Genomic DNA, 18,946 nt, shown 5'->3' on the forward strand with positions numbered 1-18,946 from the left:
TTGGCAGACCACTTGGCGGTCAGATTTTGAAATGACACAGTCCTGCTCCGAGAGCAATAGCTCTGGCTGTGTACTGGTTCAATTTCCCTCAAGAGGGGTAAATTTTTCACATTAAGACCGTGTGATATTAGATTTTACCATGTTTTTCCTTTTTCATTTATCAATAAGCCTAAATTTTCATAGCAAATGAAGAAATCTTTTACTAAATTTCCTTCACCAGTAGTATATATATGCCTAGAAATATCAACAGCCTGCAGGACTGGGTCATCCTGTCAGCCAAACCAGATGTCCAAATGCCAGGCCACTGTTAGTGTCAACCCCTGATAAACTGATATTGTTACAAGTGGTACACAGTAGTAATTTGATTATGAATTTCCCCTACCTACACATAAATACATATAATATGATGATCTTCACAAAAATAAATACTGTAAGTTACAGAAGACAACATCAGACCGTTCAGAATTAAGCGCAACAAAATACATAACTTTCCACAAGATTTCAAAAGCACATCTCAAGACATTTTCTTTTCATCCTTTAATCATTTTGAATTTTTTTTTTCATATTTTGTTTGATTGATTTACTTTTTTCTCTCCAGTATCTAAATCATTTCAGTGTGAGCAATACAGGCCCTCTGGGCCTCTTGTTTCTCTCCAGTATCTAAATCATTTCAGTGCTGCTTAGACACCTTCCAAACTATATTATATTCAAAGATTTCTGATTACAATGGATGTTCTCTTTAGATCTAAACTGTGAACATTTTTAATTTTCTTTATGCTATTTGGCCGCAATGAAAATCCTGTACCGGCCTGTTAACCTTTATCAGGTGTGTAACAGTGCTGGAGATTTCAGTCCCGTAGCGAACCCTAACGATATGTCTGAGAAACGATCATATAGCATCAAGTCCTTGAACCCTACACGGACCACCTCATGATCAACAACGCACTGAGCCTGATTAGACACCATTCGCACATTTCTGTTCTGTTTGTTTCCATTTGACTCGCGTTTTTCACAGGAAGCACAACCATTAAGACGATACGGAACACGGTCATTGGAATGAAGAGAGTTTCCATAGTCGATGGTCACAGATTTGTTTGGAAGTCTGGTGCCTTTAGTCGAGTATTCGTGATCAGTCAAACCTTGATAGTGGCTGTTCTGCTTGTCCTCTGTACGGTATTTAACGAAAGCTTCTCTCAGCGAAACCACAGTGAAGAGAGAGAGAAGTCCATCAACAGCGTTCTTTAACACGGATAACCCTTCACTACCTCTCTCCGTTGTCTTGGCAGTTTCCTCGTGTCTTGGACTGTTGGAATCTATCGTGACTGTATCTGCTGCGGTTTCAGAAGCGGTTTTGTTACAGCGACTGTTAAGACATTTCGGTACAGATTGTGGAAGGCTTGGATGAGGAGGGGCTAAGATCGTTGGACCGTGGACCATGACTGCCGTTGACATGGTTGTGACTAGAAGGGTCGAGCCCACCATGGTCAACACACCAGCTAAGTAGGCAAATGAGCTGACGAGCACCACCTGTAAAACAATCAAATACTATAGTATCTATACAAACTTTTCAATACAAATTTTGAATCAATATTTAACTACAAAATATACAGTTTGTTAGTCTTTGTTGTTGTTGTTTGATATAACAAGTACAAGAGGCCCAGAGGGCCTGTATCGCTCACCTAGTTTCATGAAATATGAAACAAGAACTATGCTTAAGTATATTTGTCCCTGGTATTGCTATGTCAATATATCATAAGCATTTTATATGGGTACATGAACATTGGTTTTATTGTAATTCTAAAAATGTCAATTTAGCCAAATTGATCCCTTTTGGCCCCACCCCTCAGCCCCCAGGGGGTCAGCCCCACCAATTGTAAAATTTTGAATCTCTACCCCTAGGGGATGCTACCAGGCGAATATGAGCGATATCCACTGCTTAGTTTCAGAGAAGAAGTTGTTTATATCAATTTAGGCAAATTGACCCCTTCTGGCCCGCCCCTCAGCCCCCAGGGGGGGCAGCCCCACCATTTGTACAATTTTGAATTCCTACCCCAAGTAGGTGCTACCAGCGTATATGAGCGATATCCATTGCTCTGTTTCAGAGAAGAAGTTGTTAATATCAGTATAGCTCAATTGACCACATTTGGCCCCACCCCTCAGGCCCCTGAGGGGTCAGCCCCATCATTTGTACAATTTTGAATCCCCACCACATAGTGATGCTACCAGGCAAATATGAGCGATATCCACTACTGGGTTTCAGAGAAGAAGTCGTTTATATCAATATAGCCCGATTGACCTCATTTGACCCCGCCCCAGAGGGCCAGCCCCATCATTTGTACAATTTTGAATCCCCATCCCATAGTGATGCTACCAAGCAAATATGAGCGATATCCACTGCTCGGTTTCAGATAAGAAGTCGTTTATATCAATATAGCTAAATTGACCCCTTATGGCCCCACCACAGAGGCCCCCAGGGGGTCAGCCCCATCATTTGTACAATTTTGAGTCCCCTACCCATAGGGATGCTTCTGACCAAATTGGTGAAATTCCGATCAGCGGTTATGAAGAAGAAGTCAAATAAGTCAATTGTTGACGGACGGACGGACGCCACGGTATGGCATAAGCTCACCTTGGTCCTTTGGACCAGGTGAGCTAATAAATATCAATAAACTTTCACAACTGACCTTAATATATCAACTATACGTAGGAGTTTAAACACCTATGACATTTTCAGTGTTGTCAGGAAAACAGTGAAGAGGCTGGGATGACCAGTGCCCTAAAAGGCATAAACTGTTCAAGGATACAAACTGTACAAGAGGTCCAGAGGGCCTGTAGAGCCTGTATTGCTCACCTGGATATTTCAAAGATTATGACACGAAATATCCTTTACTTTCTAAGAAATGGGGATAAAAAAATTCAACTATCAAATTTTAAAATGGCCATAGAAACGAATGATGGTGGGCTAAAATCCTTGAGTGATGTTGGCTAGAAAGCCTGTTATAAATACATGGACAAAGCTTTATACCTTGGAGATCTCCTGGCTGAGAAAGCTCGCTAGTTTGGCAATTCGGGGATCTTCAGATAGCACCATGAGGTCAGTATAAGTAAACCATCCACGTTCTCTAGCTTGTCGTAGGGCAATCCTACAGAATACAAATATTATATAGTAAACCATCCACGTTCTCTAGCTTGTCGTAGGGCAATCCTACAGAATACAAATATTATATAGTAAACCATCCACGTTCTCTAGCTTGTCGTAGGGCAATCCTACAGAATACAAATATTATATAGTAAACCGGCCACGTTCTCTAGCTTGTCGTAGGGCAATCCTACAGAATACAAATATTATATAGTAAACCATCCACGTTCTCTAGCTTGTCGTAGGGCAATCCTACAGAATACAAATATTATATAGTAAACCATCCACGTTCTCTAGCTTGTCGTAGGGCAATCCTACAGAATACAAATATTATATAGTAAACCATCCACGTTCTCTAGCTTGTCGTAGGGCAATCCTACAGAATACAAATATTATATAGTAAACCATCCACGTTCTCTAGCTTGTCGTAGGGCAATCCTACAGAATACAAATATTATATAGTAAACCATCCACGTTCTCTAGCTTGTCGTAGGGCAATCCTACAGAATACAAATATTATATAGTAAACCATCCACGTTCTCTAGCTTGTCGTAGGGCAATCCTACAGAATACAAATATTATATAGTAAACCATCCACGTTCTCTAGCTTGTCGCAGGGCAATCCTACAGAATACAAATACTATATAGTAAACCATCCACGTTCTCTAGCTTGTCGTAGGGCAATCCTACAGAATACAAATACTATATAGTAAACCATCCACGTTCTCTAGCTTGTCGTAGGGCAATCCTACAGAATACAAATACTATATAGTAAACCATCCACGTTCTCTAGCTTGTCGTAGGGCAATCCTACAGAATACAAATATCTTAAGTCAGAAATCAACAGAATACAAATATTGAAAATCATAAGACAAATATTCAAAGTTAGGACAAATATGCAGTTAACTTTAGTACTATCATACAGGGTTGTCAATATTACCACAATTAACACATGAAAATCAAATTTGGAAATATTAATCTGATTTGTTTTTAAGAACAAAAACATGTTTCCACTGCTCTCCTTATGAAGTGTTAAAATTAAGGTCACAGTGACCCTAATAACAGTATATTCCACAACATCCACTTGTAACTTTGTTGCAACACAATTCCAAAGGTCACGCAGAAAATGATGACAGCAATAATTTTATATTGAACAAATATCAAGATTTGACTTATATATAAGATGGATGGACCACCAACATAAGTGACTTAGAATTGTCCACCATGTGATACTGGTGGGCTAAAATTTTGGTCCATGTAAAAAACATTAATTAACGAGATATTATAACAAGTGGAGTCCACTTTATAATGACAAAATCATCTTGTGGTCAATTTGAAAGAATTGTAGTCAAAGAGACCAAATGTACATCGGCTTGAATAAAGTTATAAAGATACCAACCGCCTTTCCATGTCATGAAGGATGTCGTAGAATTCATTTGGTCTCACGAAAAGTTGCCAGTCCTGGAATAGATGAATCTTATTTGAGCTCTTGTTTCAACACAATGTAAAGTTGAATTTTGGATGCAGTTAACCATTTGATTAAATTAAGATAAGTTGTTTTTTATGCTAACTACTTACTGACTAGTGCATCAGGTACTGCAGTATTGTCAGGTAAAAGAATGGAGCATTTCATTTCTTACAGTACAAACCAAATGTCAGTCATATTCTCTAAGTAGTCAAACATTAACAGTGTTCCAGCTAGGATTTGAAAAGGGCAGGGCGCTGCCTAAAAAAAGGGCATTTTTGTTCGCGACATTTTTTCCGGGCCTATCTATCTTCTACCTTATTTTACAGGACAATTTAAGTACATCCATGCCTTACATATGACTTGATTCATAAGAGACAAATAGAAATCTGTTGATTTTTTTTTATTATTTCGTTTGTGTGTAAAAATGTCTTCTTTCTTCTCTTTATTCTTCAAATATTGTTTTAAATTTTGATGGTAAAAGTTATGACCTAGAGTAATTCAAAAATAATATGATATTAGCATTATTTCAATTTAAGGGTGTATTGAGAAAATCCATATACGATAATTACGTCCAATCAAAAAGTTACTATCAGATTATAGTCAACAGAGCGATATTTTCAACCAGAAGTTAGTCTGTCTGTTGTGATTATAAGACGACTAATTGTAAGTGAAGATATTATAGAGCAAAAGAGAAAAGGTGATCAAGCATATATGAGAAAAAAATGATTAAGTAAATGAAATTATATTATTTAATATCTGAATAAACTTCGTCCAAATAACTGCGATGTATCTTGTAAGCGGCGGTAAATTTCTACTTTCACTTTAGACTCTTTAGAAATAACGGTAAACTAAAATCAGGAAATTATAGCAAGTTAACATTTTCTTGAATTAATTATAAGAAATGGTAAACGAATTAGGGCCGATCATGATTCGCAAGTTTCTGATCAAACATTTGTTCTGTTGCTCTCGTAAACAAACGGTCCCCGCGTGTTGTAGAAATGTAATCACTTGGCTATCACATGACCCGCAGTTAATGCAGAGTCGGCATTTCAGATACGAAAATAACACAATATAAACTAAACTTTTGCAACCATTATTCATATGAGCAGATATTTTTATGTGTCCTTTATTTATTTATGAAAAATAAACATTTTGTATAGAAATCCGTCAATCCAACAAGGAATTTGCGACATCTGCATTTACAACGAACCATTTCCGGCGTCCCGCCAAACTTCATCAAATAAAATCAACCGAAAGCTAATTTTGATCACTGGAAAATCACTGGAAAGTGATCTCATGATCATTTACTTAAATGTTGCTTGGTTAAAACCAGAAGGATTTCGTGTTGTCATGTGAAGAAAATTTCAAAGATATACTATAGATCGATCGCCAATTGCACACGTGCTCATGGGATAACTTTACGACAAACGTGCGGCTCTTTTCGGTCTTGTCAAAAGTTGTTTACATAAGTAAAACAACTTTTCCATCCATTATCATTACTTTGTCCATCTTCAAAAAGCCTTCGTGATTATGATTTAATTGGATTACCAACCGATCCTATCGACTCGTCACGGTTAAATGAATCTATAAAACACCAGCTCGATCCCCAGCTGACCGATCTCTGCCTCGGGCAGCGTCCATCAGTACCGTGGATAAAGGTCTACAGGTAAGGGGACTGGTGTTACAGGTGGCCAATTAGTGACTGACTGACTGACTGTATATTGCATGGCTTCAGCAAATCGGACCTAGAGTATACGAGGCAAAATGAGCATCAATGACACTTAGAAATCAAAGTACTGAAAGTACTGTAGGAGGCGTTAGTCAGATGTAAAAGGAGATATTTGAAATAAAGCAAGAATACAAATTAAACTGATACCAACATGACTAAACATTTCCACTTAAATGTGTCAAACCAACCGGACATAATGGTTTTCACAGTCCTGATGAATGTAATGGTTTAGACTGTTCCGATGTACATAATGGTTTTAACCATCTTAAAAGTTGCAAACCTACTTCTAAAAGTAGTTAAACATTTCTTATTTCAATCAAACCTTTACTTAAAAAGTCAAACATTTTAATTTTTTTTTCAAATCAACGTCTACTTAGGTACATGTCATTAACATTCATACTTTAAACCATCTTTTATACTTAAGTAGTTCAAAATTTGCATTTATGTGTTTAAAACAAACTTATATTTTATAGGCCTGGGTATTAGAAACGTCAAAACAATAAGATATGCATTTCAATAAGTTATAGCAATACACGATATGTATTGAAAATACAGGGAGTGTCTGCTACTTTTTTTGTTGAAAGTGTGCAATGTCTTTCAATATCTTTCAATATCTTGTAAACAAAATTGTTTATTCCTTTCTATTTTGATCTTAGAATAATATCAAAATTAGATTGACAGCTTTTAAAAGTTATTACACTTTTTTTTAACAAAGACCTCATTTTTAAGGACAATTATTTCAAAATTAGATATCAATTCCATCTATTTTAATAGATCCAATGTCAATATTAACAATAAACTGTGATTTGTGATTTGTTGCTTTTTAATTTACCACCAAGATGTAGATAATAGCCTAGTAGCTATAGGTACTGTATATAAATATACAGCGTTTTACATGCAAAATATTGAAGAAAACTTTTTTTATATTTGATATCAATTCAATATGATTGTATAAGTCCCTTGGGGTGGGGAAAGAACCCTGGGCCTATTTTTACATCAGGATTGTGTTCATCTCTTGGTGTCCAGCAAGATTATGGAGTTGGGATCCGAATGGTTTCACAGATAAAACAAGAGGCCCAGAGGGCCTGTATCGCTCACCTGGTTTTATGAGATATGAAACAAGAATGATGCTTAAATTTATTTGTCGCTGGTATTTCTATGTCAATATATCATAAGCATTTTATATGGGTACATGTACATTGGTTTATTGTTATTCTAAAAATGTCGAAATTAGCGAAATTGACCTATTTTGGTCCCATCCTTCAGCCCCAGGAGGTTAACCCCAACATTCGTACAATTTTGAATACCCACCCCATAACCAAGCTACCATACAAATGTAGGTTTTATACCAAATTGTGCAATTAATCCATGAAATGAAATTGACTTTGGGTACAACCCCATAGGGATTGCTACCACACCAATGTGAGTTATATCCATAACTTAGTTTCAGAGAAACCAATTGACTCCTTTTGACCCTGCCCCCCAGGGGTCAACCCCACCATTTTTACAATTTTGAATCTCTACCCAAAAGGATGCTACCAGTCAAGTATGAGCTATATCGATTGCGTAGTTTCAGAGAAGTTATTTATGTCAATTGAGCCAAATTGACCCCTTTTGAGCCAACAATTGAATTGCAATTTATGGATAATTTTTGATTTTGGCAAGAAAACATTCTTTAAAGAGCATGTCTGCATCATTTTTAATAATTTGCCCTTGAAACTTCACACACACCTTCATAAGAGCCGGTTCTTTAAAATGTGAATGAAGGTCAAGGTCAGAGAGATAAACTCAATATTTGTAGCCAGTTACACATGTTACATGTATCTGTTTGCCAAATATCCAGCCTTCATGTGTATGTGCAGTTTTGGGTCATTTTTTCATTTTGGTAGGAATTTCTTTTTAAAAGTGCCATATCTGCGTCATTTTGATTATTTGACCTTGATACATTGCACACACCTTTAAAGGAGCGGATTCTTAAAAATGTGACCCAAATTAATAATTTTGAAAGAACTTTGAATTTTCTTCATCATTTGACCCCCGTGACCTTGAATGAAGGTCAAGGTCAAATATAAGTATAACATTTGTAGCCAGCCATACGGTATCGATGCGCCAAACATCAAGCCTTCATGTGTATATTATACAGTCAAACTTCGATGTTTCGAAGTTCAAGGGACTAACAGAAAAACTTCGATACAGCGGGACTTCGAATTATTCATGGTTGACAATAGATCGATGTTTTCTTGATAATGACCATATCTGTTAACGTTACATGTCCTCAGTGTCTTCGTGTTGATCGTCGCCTGTCAGGCTCACATCGAAAAGTTTACTTAATTTATACCTCGAACACAACAAAATCAAAAAATTCTTTTCATTAATTATACCTAAGCATTTTATTAATTAAACAAAATATGTATCGGTTACAAAACACTTATATCGCGTTTAACAGATAAAACAAAAGAAGTACAATGCACACTTACGTAAGTCGTTAGGCTTTTCTGCGAAAGACACGTGCGTTTACGTTATGTGCATATAAAATACGGAATGCCGATCGGTTGGAGAATGCATGATTGAATGACAAATAATCGATTTACTTGGATATTTATGTATAAGTTTGAAACGTGACACTTTGAATATGAGTGAAGCCATCGCTAATTGTTTGTGTTTAAAATTGGTCCGGTTGTTTTACAGTTCCGTAAAATTTACTCACCGACCGCTGATTTCAATGGCGGCGGAGATTATCAGAGACGACCACCGAAATGTTTTACCGGAGTGATTAAATGTCATGGCTTCTAAATACACTTTTTGTCTATCAATTTGGTCTGATTAGTGATAAACCCCATGACCGGGAGTGACAACACACGCTATGGTTATCCCTATTGTCACTCAGGGCATTTGGGGGAGAGGTGTGAAATCTTGCCGCAGGGGTCACGACAAACACCTGTCCAGTGGTCAGTACAGGTAAATTTTTTGTTCGAATCATGAGATGTCAATTACCTATAATATCATAGCTAACGGGTCATGAAAAAAGTTCGATACATCGAAAACTTCGATTTATAAAAATTCGAATCATACATAGTTTCGTTAGTAGTGTTATATAGTGAGAAAATTCGGGACCAAGCAAAAAGTTCGATACAGCGAGAAATTCGAATCAACGAAGTTCGAATCATCGAGGTTTGACTGTAGATAAAAGAGCAGAAACCTTTATTCTGCAATTTTGGATTATTTTTTTAATTTTGGCTGGAGAAAATAGCTTTATGATTCTTTTCCAAGTGCCATATCTTTCTGCCATATTTTTATCTGATGACAATAAAATATGCACATTCTGTTTCAGTGGATTATGTTCTTTCATATGAAATGAAAAAAAATAATATAAGATTTTTTATTTTTTGACATTCGAACCCATAACAAGTCGTTGGCCTTGACATTCTCTGACAATATATCATTGAGAAAAGTTTGCCCTAACCACGTGCTAACCAATTTCCAATGAAAATGAAACAAATTATGCTAAAATATGTGTGATGAGTTTCCTATATAAACTATAGTAAAATGTATCCTCTCCCCAGGGAGAATGCGACACATAGGGGGCAATGAAATTAACAATTTTGATAAAACAGCTTTAGAACCTTTTGTACACCATTCTGCGATATCTTGGTCTTAAGAAGAAGACCGACGCATGACGACATATCAAATTATAATGGTGTATATTATGAGCTGAATGTCAAAGGATTGTAAACTCTACAAATTGTATTATATTATCAGGCAGTCAGCCTAAATGTATGTTTCATATCTACCATATTAGAAGTTTGATGTTTTGTACGATATATATATATACACTTAATTTTTACACATACATTAAAGGAGTTAGCTACTTTCATAAATTAAGATGTTTTTTTCTAGAGTTTACTAGGCCGGATGAAATATGATCATGAGCAATCAGTATGGTCAATATGAGATTTGATAAAATGCCTCTCGTAGTCAACCACTCATGATCACTCAACTTCTTTTTGTAGGAGTCAATATTATATGTAGGAGAATTAAACTCTCGTGATGTCTGTTGCACATAAGTACAAAGAAATACATTATCACTTAAGCCGAAAAAATTCACACTTAAGTAGCAATAACACATAATAGTCAAAAACCCAATATATGTGATCCGTGATAAGAAACAGTACTTATAAGCATTTTTGGCAATTTATCCTGAAACAGCTATAGCCTTCCATATTTGACATCCCACAGATTATTGCTTGTATATATATATATAGTTTTAAAGGTCAACATTGGAAAAAACCTAAATGGTTATACATGAATTCATAATAAATAGAATTATTGACAAAAAAGTTTCATTTATTTTCACACTTTCTGGAGACCAATAAGGAGATTGATGAGCATTTTAAGGGATTTGTTCATGACATGAAAATCATACATTTTTAATTAAATTTCAAAAGCAAATATAGATTTATTTTGAAAGTTATGAGGAATATTGATATTTGATAAAGTCTTATATTATATGGATTTGATATATCGATTGCCAATAGATATACATGTATTTATCATTTTACATGAAAACAACAAAAAGTTATATTACATGAAAACAACAAAAAGTTGTACTAATAGGTTAAAATGCAATTGGTATACATTTTGTTAATCTACAATTACTTTGTATTGTTTAAATATTCTATGTAATACAAACATTCCACAGCTTGGTGCATACAAATGTATACATGTATATATATTACATGAAAACATTTGAAAAGGTTGAATCGTGAGCTGAATAATATATAAATAAGACAAGCTGGTTCAATAATAATTTAGCATTTTCATATGTATTACGAGTGCGAGTAGTTACTGCATTAAACCTTATCACAAAAACCCAGATTATGTATATTGTCTCTGTCGGGGAAGGTACAGCACAAATGACCACCCAGACAGATATGTGCCAGTTTTCTTAGTTTTAAAAAATAAACGATCGAATTCCATCACGCCATCACGTAGATCACTCTAGGTCTACCGATTCATAGATTTGAAACACAGGGACTTCGATCAGTTATCGCAGTAATCCGAAGGGTTCTGGTGTTGATATCGCCTTAAAGCTGATTAAAGTCTGCATATAGTATTTAGCAAGATCGTCAGAAAATTCGGACTATAATCGCAGTAGATATTGTGATTTTGTGGTCTGGCCAGGCTTGAACAACTTATCGTAAACAGTTTCGTCCTAAATAAACAAACGCTTATTTCAAAGAGATTTAAACTTTGTAAGCAACTTGCCTTTAATTCATGTTGATAGATATTAATTTCTAGCGACAAACATCACACTTTGATGCTTCGTGTGAAGCCCGTATCCACGTGCCTCCATTTTGACAGAGTGCTCGCTCACGTAAACAGACGGAACACGTGATCGCTAAATATCGGACCAAATCTCATAAAATCTCGTGAACAAACTACCAAGTTGTAAACAAAAGAAATGTTGTTAGCCAAAACCTGGAGGGTATTATGAAAATCGGGAATTTGTTTGCGCTTGTCGTCTTTATTCCTAGTAGTTATAAACAAGTGTCCTCTGTAAGGTAACGTCAGAATCTCGCAGTTATCTCCCTTCAAACAGTATTTTCGATATAGATTTGCAAAAATCGATGCAGGTGTAGATATTTACAAGACATTATTCTTATTGTTTATTCAAAATAGTTCCTGAAATGTTCACAACATTATCAGCATAGTTAATACATTTCTGTGCACATCTACTTTGAATGACGGACTACAATGAGGTGCCTCATACTTGGAACTAATAGTATAAGCGAATCATTACCCCTAGTTACAGAAATTACCACCAGAGGTCTCAAATTCCGGGCTTCCGCCGAAGAGAAATTTATACTGAATATACCTTTTTTCATGTAATAGCACTTTATTTGTAGTCTTGATAGTTTTCATAAATGTATATATAGTTCAACTACATCATATATGAACCGAAAGAAACTACAAAATGAACTGTGAAAGGAAATATACCAAAATGAAAGTGAGAGATTGTGACGTCACAACTCGTAGGTGATTGTAATATGGCAGGCGTAAACGCCTCCATAAAAAGAGCAGTACTACAGGAAAAGGGGCGGGGCGCATTTCTAACTTCGAATTAGGGGCAGGGCGCCGCGCTGCTAACCCGACCTAGCTGGAACACTGATTAATGATAGCTAATATCACATGACATTGAAGTAGTGTTGACATCAGATATATCACATGACATTGAAGCAGTATTAATATCTGATATCACATGACATTGAAGCAGTATTAATATCTGATATCACATGACAATGAAGTAGTGTTGACATCTGGTATCACATGAAGTTGAAGCAGTATTGACATCTGATATCACAGGACACTGAAGAAGTATTGACATCAGATATCACATGATATTGAAGTATTGACATCAAATATACACTTACTATGGCCGAGAGGAATTGTCGCTCCATTTCATTCACTTCTTCAGTTTCTAGATCTGCAGAGGCCGCCCACTCGTCATTGAAAACCTCGTCATCAATTCCCTCGTCGTACAGAAATTTAGAAGCCATCATCTACAAAACAGTACTGAAACTTAGGACTTGTTTTATGTAAATAAAAAAAGAATTACAACATACCATTCAGCTAGATATATTATCTACTGTATCTTTGGTCTCATTTGATCACCTCGACTTTGTACATGTAGGTTATGAGATCCTGAATATTTTATCGTTTTCTGTTTTTATTTTTACTAATTCAACTGCAATCTGAGAGCTTTTGTCTCCCCTTACTAAAAGACTTGAACAGTTAAACTGAGAACACTATTGTCAATTTAGCACTCAACTGACATTTGACTTTAAAATGAAAGTCACAGTTCAGAAGAACAAGACAGCAACCAGTATAATAACATTGTCTCCCTTCTTTTGAAGGGCAGACAAAATTTTACAACTTTGATTTCTATTTTTTCCAGATCTACATCATATTTTCCAGCAAGGCATAGCAGATACTGTATCTCTAAAATCATTTTGTCAAATATTGAAATTTTGTGTGGAAAATGAGGAATGTTTTATTATTTCTAAACAAATCTATCTTAACTCTAGGCTGCATGCTGGAATCAGTTTAAACTGCAGAGCATTAACAGTTAAAGTAAGAGTATTATGAGCAGAACAATATACACCTTGGATGTCATTAGTGTTATATATTATCTTGCATTGAAATAAGATTTACATCACCTTACACTATATGAGTGCTTAGTCAGCATTTCCACACATTTAAACTATGAAATGTCAAAGTTTAATTGTTCTAACAATATCAGAAATACACATAATCAGGAGTTAGTCTCCAACCCATTAAACACTTGATATCTTGATTATAAAGCCTGCAGCTTTTCAAAGAAATTGGAAGAAAATTGTATGCAATCTCTGGACAAGATTCAAGTACTAGAAATAAATAAAGGGCAAAGTTTGCACAAAAAAAACCCCCTAAATGCAGGGAAACACAACTGATTATGTAAAGCCTGACATTTCAAAGAAATTGGTTGAAAAATGTAGATGTCAGGACAACAAATCAAATACTGAAATGAACAAAATGGCAATAACTTTTGCAAAAATAGTCGAATCAAAATTCTTTTCAATTATAATGCATATAAAGTTTCAAAAAGACCAGCCAAAAATTTTAGACAAACACAAATTTACGAAGGATGATTGGACAAAGACACCAGACAATAATACTCCAGTTTAAAAAGCCTTTTCCCCCCCCCATTTATTATCCATGTTTGATTCCAAAATAATTCCATGCACAAGATAATCCTTCATGAGTGAATGGCAACACCTCCAAATTTTCTATACTGCGGACAAATAGACACGGGTAACAGTCTATGCAATTGAACACTTTGTTGTCGGGGCAGGGATGTTGATATATTCGTCCTTCTTACCACAGAAATCAGAAACAGGTCAGAAGAAGAAATCTGTTGTAGGTAGGCAGGGTTCCGGGTCTTTAAGCGTTGGACATACAGCAAACTCATCATCACGGAACATGGCGACATACAAGCTTGTCTGAAAAATTAAAGGAAAGAATATTTGCTTAACTATGAGCATGTAGATGTTTCATATTTAATGATGCTGAAAACTTTGCAATTTTCTTTATCTTCAATCAAAAAGTCAAGATTTAGTTATCACCAAACATATTACTTCTTTTGACTAGCAATATGATCAAACCTCATTACAAATAACTAGAAAAGGTAGGACACGGATATCACTGCTCCTACGTAAAGAGCATTGAGTTGTGAAACTTTGGTGTTTATATTTACAACTATTCCGGGGGTTCTCAAGATACGACACTGATTCCAAAAACTGTCTTATGCAGAAGGGGGTCAAAGGTGACCTTTTAACCTTAATCAATGACCATAGGCATGTGATCAGGCGTAGAATGTTGTGTTAAGTTACAATGGTGTAAATAAGAAACAAATCTGTTCATGGATTCAACATAACAATATCTAAATCTATCAGAAACTTTTGTTACCTAGTTGTATTATACAAACCTTGAAGTGGTCGCAGCAGTAAACGTATCCAGCTTGCCTAGTTGCCTTGGACATGCTTCTTGTAAGTATTCAACAGTTATTTCTGTAAAACATAAGAAGAAATCTTTATCTGGAACTACTACAATACACAGACAAAATTCCTTCATGTGATTTTTTTTCCCTGTGAAATTCACATGTAAATGGAATTTTGTCTGTGTCAATGAAATTATTTATAAAACTTCAATGAACAAATCTTTAAAAAAATATACTATTATTTTCTATTCCAATAGTTTCAGCATGTTAGCATCCCTTTTTAAACGATGGGATATTTATTATCACTAACCAATTAACAAATCGTGCCGTCAGCAATACTCCTTATGTCATAAAACATATGTCACATATTTTTGCTGGATTTCACCAGTGGCACAAAACACACTATGTTCAAGACCTTAATCACATTTTTAACGTATTACATCAATGTTATATTTGTCTGTTTTCTGTTTCACATCTGCATATTTTTTGTGTGTTCAATTAAGGGTGCAAAATGAACTCTCTATGGATTCAATCTTTAACACATTATGATCGACATGATTTCCTTCAGAAATTATCTTCAAAATAATGCCATTAATGGATGTTTCAAATGAGTCTGTGTTCCTTGTACTGAGGCTATACAAATTTAACTGACATTAAAGTAGTATAGATTCAAAAATTTTATTTCTGACAAACTGTTTTTAGTTTATTCTGTGGTTGTACACACCAGTGAGAGGAAGAGAGGGGCGGTCAGTGGATGGAGTTTTCCCGTAGTATAAGGTTTTCCTAAGGCGCTCTGCAAATTCTTCATGGTCCTGTAAACAGAAACACCCATAATTATTAAATATTTCTTACACAAAAATGTCCAAAATTTTTACACTTATTACACTTAATCAGTCACTTCAGCACTCGTAATTTGGAATTACACATAGCAGTTATCATATTATTATAATATAAAGGAATATTGTGAGCTGTTTCACCCTTGAGCTAACCTGCACGAAATAAGTGACACATATATATATATATAATTAGATATAATTAGATGTATATATATATAATTAGTAGTCTTAAGCTTGTATCGCAAGGTGGGTAGCGATACGATTTGTATCGTTATATAGGGGTTAATATTATATGATACATATCATGATACATGAGACGCTGATGACCTATCAGATATCCGGTATTCCATCGTACAGTAGTCATGTTTATGGTATTTTCGGAATATTTGAGTCTTTCTATACATTTGTTTACATTTGTTTCCTACAACATGTCCTAGAATTGAGATAATTTGGATTAGAAAATCCCCAACAGGCAGATTTATAGGCCGCTGGCGCTTGAACATCTATCAAGGCTACTTGTTCTGGTTCAAAGGAAAACCAATTTATCATAAATGAACCTGTACATAACGACCACCTGTCTATAAAGGCTAGATTGTTAACCAACAGAGAGGAATTTCCTTACATATTCAGACTGTTGACCAACAGTGAGGAATTCCCTTACAAATTCAGACTGAGCAACAGTGATGCATTTAAATTCGTAGCGTAAGGCTAAAGAAATACATGCGTAATATCACAGGACATCAAATATTACGATGAGATCATGCCAAGTTATAAATTAGGAAACACGAGAATGTGGGAATCAGTCACGGACAAGACGTCTGCTTTGTCCAATTCATGGAGCGGTTCTTACCTCCTCGTCGAATCCATTTAAACTATCATTCCCTCTGAAAAGGGGAAGATAGAATGGCTGCATTTTTACAGCAAATAAACTTTGAATATAACGTCAATATGTTTGTTTTCTAACACACTGTAATGAACATTGCGCGGCAACTCCCCAACTTCCGTCTTCTGTACAGGAAATCTCGCGAGACTTAGGTGTGGTAAAGTGTTCTAAACAAAATGGCGAGCGATCGTGAAATGGATTGACAGCAGTAGACTATATATTTTGTATGCACATTGTAAAATATCATGGCGGATATAAATGTGGATGTATCGCAGCTCCCAGAAGACGTGAGACGAAAGCTTGCAGAGCTTACCTTGGAATTATCGGAGGGTAAGAATGAAATATCAGCTTTATATTTTCATGTTTTTCGTCTTTTCACAGCAGACCGATTTCATGCTGAATCGAGTTTCCAGCTTCCGCTTCTGTTTCTGTGTGATAAGCCAATAACAAAAGGAATTATTCCATCATTTGCATGGGATCAAACTGTTTTATCGTGTGTGTTTTAGTTTTGCAGAAAAAAACTACAGTTAGATAATTTCACATTGTTTTATTTGTCATATGAAAACAACACCGACATAAATTAATTTCATATTTTGTCTCAGCTTCAGTATAAATTTCAGTACTGTTGTCGTCACATGACTATGCCTTACGTTTGCGATGTTAATCTGATTTCATTCAGCATAACTGAAAATAAATTTCCGTGTTATTTCAATTTAAAATCCAGAGTTAAATAGCAGTAATCTCCTGAACAATGACTCATAGTGTCTTGACACTGTTAATATTATGATATAGTATTTGGGCAGACAGTGTGCAGTTGGGGTTCTGTTTCGATTATTTAATCTTTTAAATTTTACCTTTGAATACTGTATTATAGAATGGGTCCCCTGTATGTTAGCTACTCTTTTCATTTCAATACTTGACATAGCTTATGTTTATACTACTTTGCAATAGTTTTCACTTTTATCAGTATAAGCGGTTGACATTTTAGTACTTTGACAGTTGTTTTTAGATATTTCATAACTTCTCCAATTGTATCAGGAATTGATAATTATATGGTTTGTTTTATGTAATATATTGGTTCACATTAAGTTTAACTGTTGTTTTTCTAATTATTTTTTCTTTTCCATTTCGTAATGTACGCAATTGGATATGTCACTTGATTTACAAGTTATAGTTTATATTGGCCAATTTGAATCAATTCTATAATAAGTCAGGTGTATTTTCTTCTCACTTTTCAGAAACGTTCATTAATTATTGTTGTGAAAATGACATGTTATTTAGGTGAATTTTGAGATTAATGATTTTGCAAAATTTGATATTTATTTTGCAATGCATCAATATTTACACATGTCTATAATGACTACAGGCCTAGGGTGCTTTCAGACTAAGAAATACTGAAAATTTGGAGTTGGCTTAAAAATTAATTACTTCCTCGTTATAAATGGGTACATGAGGAACATACAATTGTCTGTAAATCATCGCTATATATATATTAACAATTGTCTGTAAATCATTGCTATATTATTTATAATTATTTAATACAGCATTAAACGATGTTGTAGCATTCAAAAATGGAATTAAACCTCAATACAATCTACACAAACCAGCTGGCTACATATATTCATGCTGAACAAAGTCTTTTTTCATTGACTTTGTTTTAAAAAAAGTCTATTTTTTCATTGTCTTTGTTTCAAAAAGCCTAAATCCAATGAAAGAGAATGTATGTTGGTACATTTGGCAGATCTGGTGTAGAAATATCTGATTGCAAAGTTGTTGTTTTTTAAGCGAATAGATGTTTTATGATAGAAATCTATAACTACACCTGTAAGCTGCACATCAAGCAGCGTTTTAAGTGAGCTTGTATTATATGGTATGGTCCGATTTCATGAGTGAATGTCCTTCATCTGACATCCTTCGTATGTCTGTCTATTAAATAAATGACCTTGACCTATTTTCAAGACCTGTCACAATGGTCAAATATGTTAAAAACCTACAAATATCAAGAATCTTATTTTCAAGTTGTAGAAGGCCTAGAGGCCTGATATTTTGTCAGCAGCTACCTAGGACAGAATGGTATGAAGTCCCTCATATAAATGACCTAGACCTATTTTCAAGGTCAGAGGGATATGATAGTTAAAAATTCATTTGTAAATCTTCTTCTGAAATTCTTAACGACCCGGGTACTCATGTTTGACCAGTAGATACTGCTATATATATAGTCCTATTAATTTCCTCATACCAATGACCTTGACCTGTTTTCAAAGTCACCGGAGTCAGATTTGTTAAAAAAAACTTCAGTGATCTTCTTTTCAAGTTCCAGATGACCCATATACCTGGTATTTTGTCAGCAGGTAG

At 35.1% G+C, this 18,946-nt stretch overlaps 2 protein-coding genes across 9 annotated transcripts in view; one reads left to right on the forward strand and one right to left on the reverse strand.

The window, feature by feature from the left end:
• Window positions 1-570: 570 nt before the first annotated feature.
• Window positions 571-16,734, reverse strand: LOC117317722 (protein CNPPD1-like). The gene is made up of 8 exons (XM_033872621.1): window positions 16,559-16,734; window positions 15,597-15,684; window positions 14,861-14,942; window positions 14,255-14,375; window positions 12,768-12,896; window positions 4,539-4,600; window positions 3,026-3,143; window positions 571-1,527 (listed from the first exon to the last, which is right to left on the reverse strand). Exons 1-8 carry the CDS (start codon window positions 16,619-16,621, stop codon window positions 823-825), a joined length of 1,368 nt encoding a protein of 455 aa, XP_033728512.1. The 5' UTR covers window positions 16,622-16,734; the 3' UTR covers window positions 571-822.
• Window positions 16,735-16,753: 19 nt separating this feature from the next.
• LOC117317720 (disco-interacting protein 2 homolog C-like) overlaps window positions 16,754-18,946 on the forward strand; it is a 100,768-nt gene continuing 98,575 nt past the window's right edge. For all 8 annotated transcript variants that reach the window (XM_033872612.1, XM_033872613.1, XM_033872617.1 and 5 more), the window contains exon 1: window positions 16,754-16,921. In XM_033872612.1, the coding sequence (XP_033728503.1) occupies window positions 16,837-16,921 (85 nt within the window). In that variant the 5' untranslated portion in view covers window positions 16,754-16,836. The remainder of the gene's footprint in view (window positions 16,922-18,946) is intronic.

The sequence above is a fragment of the Pecten maximus genome, chromosome 19, assembly GCF_902652985.1.
Source record: "Pecten maximus chromosome 19, xPecMax1.1, whole genome shotgun sequence".
Classification (NCBI taxonomy): Eukaryota; Metazoa; Mollusca; class Bivalvia; order Pectinida; family Pectinidae; genus Pecten; species Pecten maximus.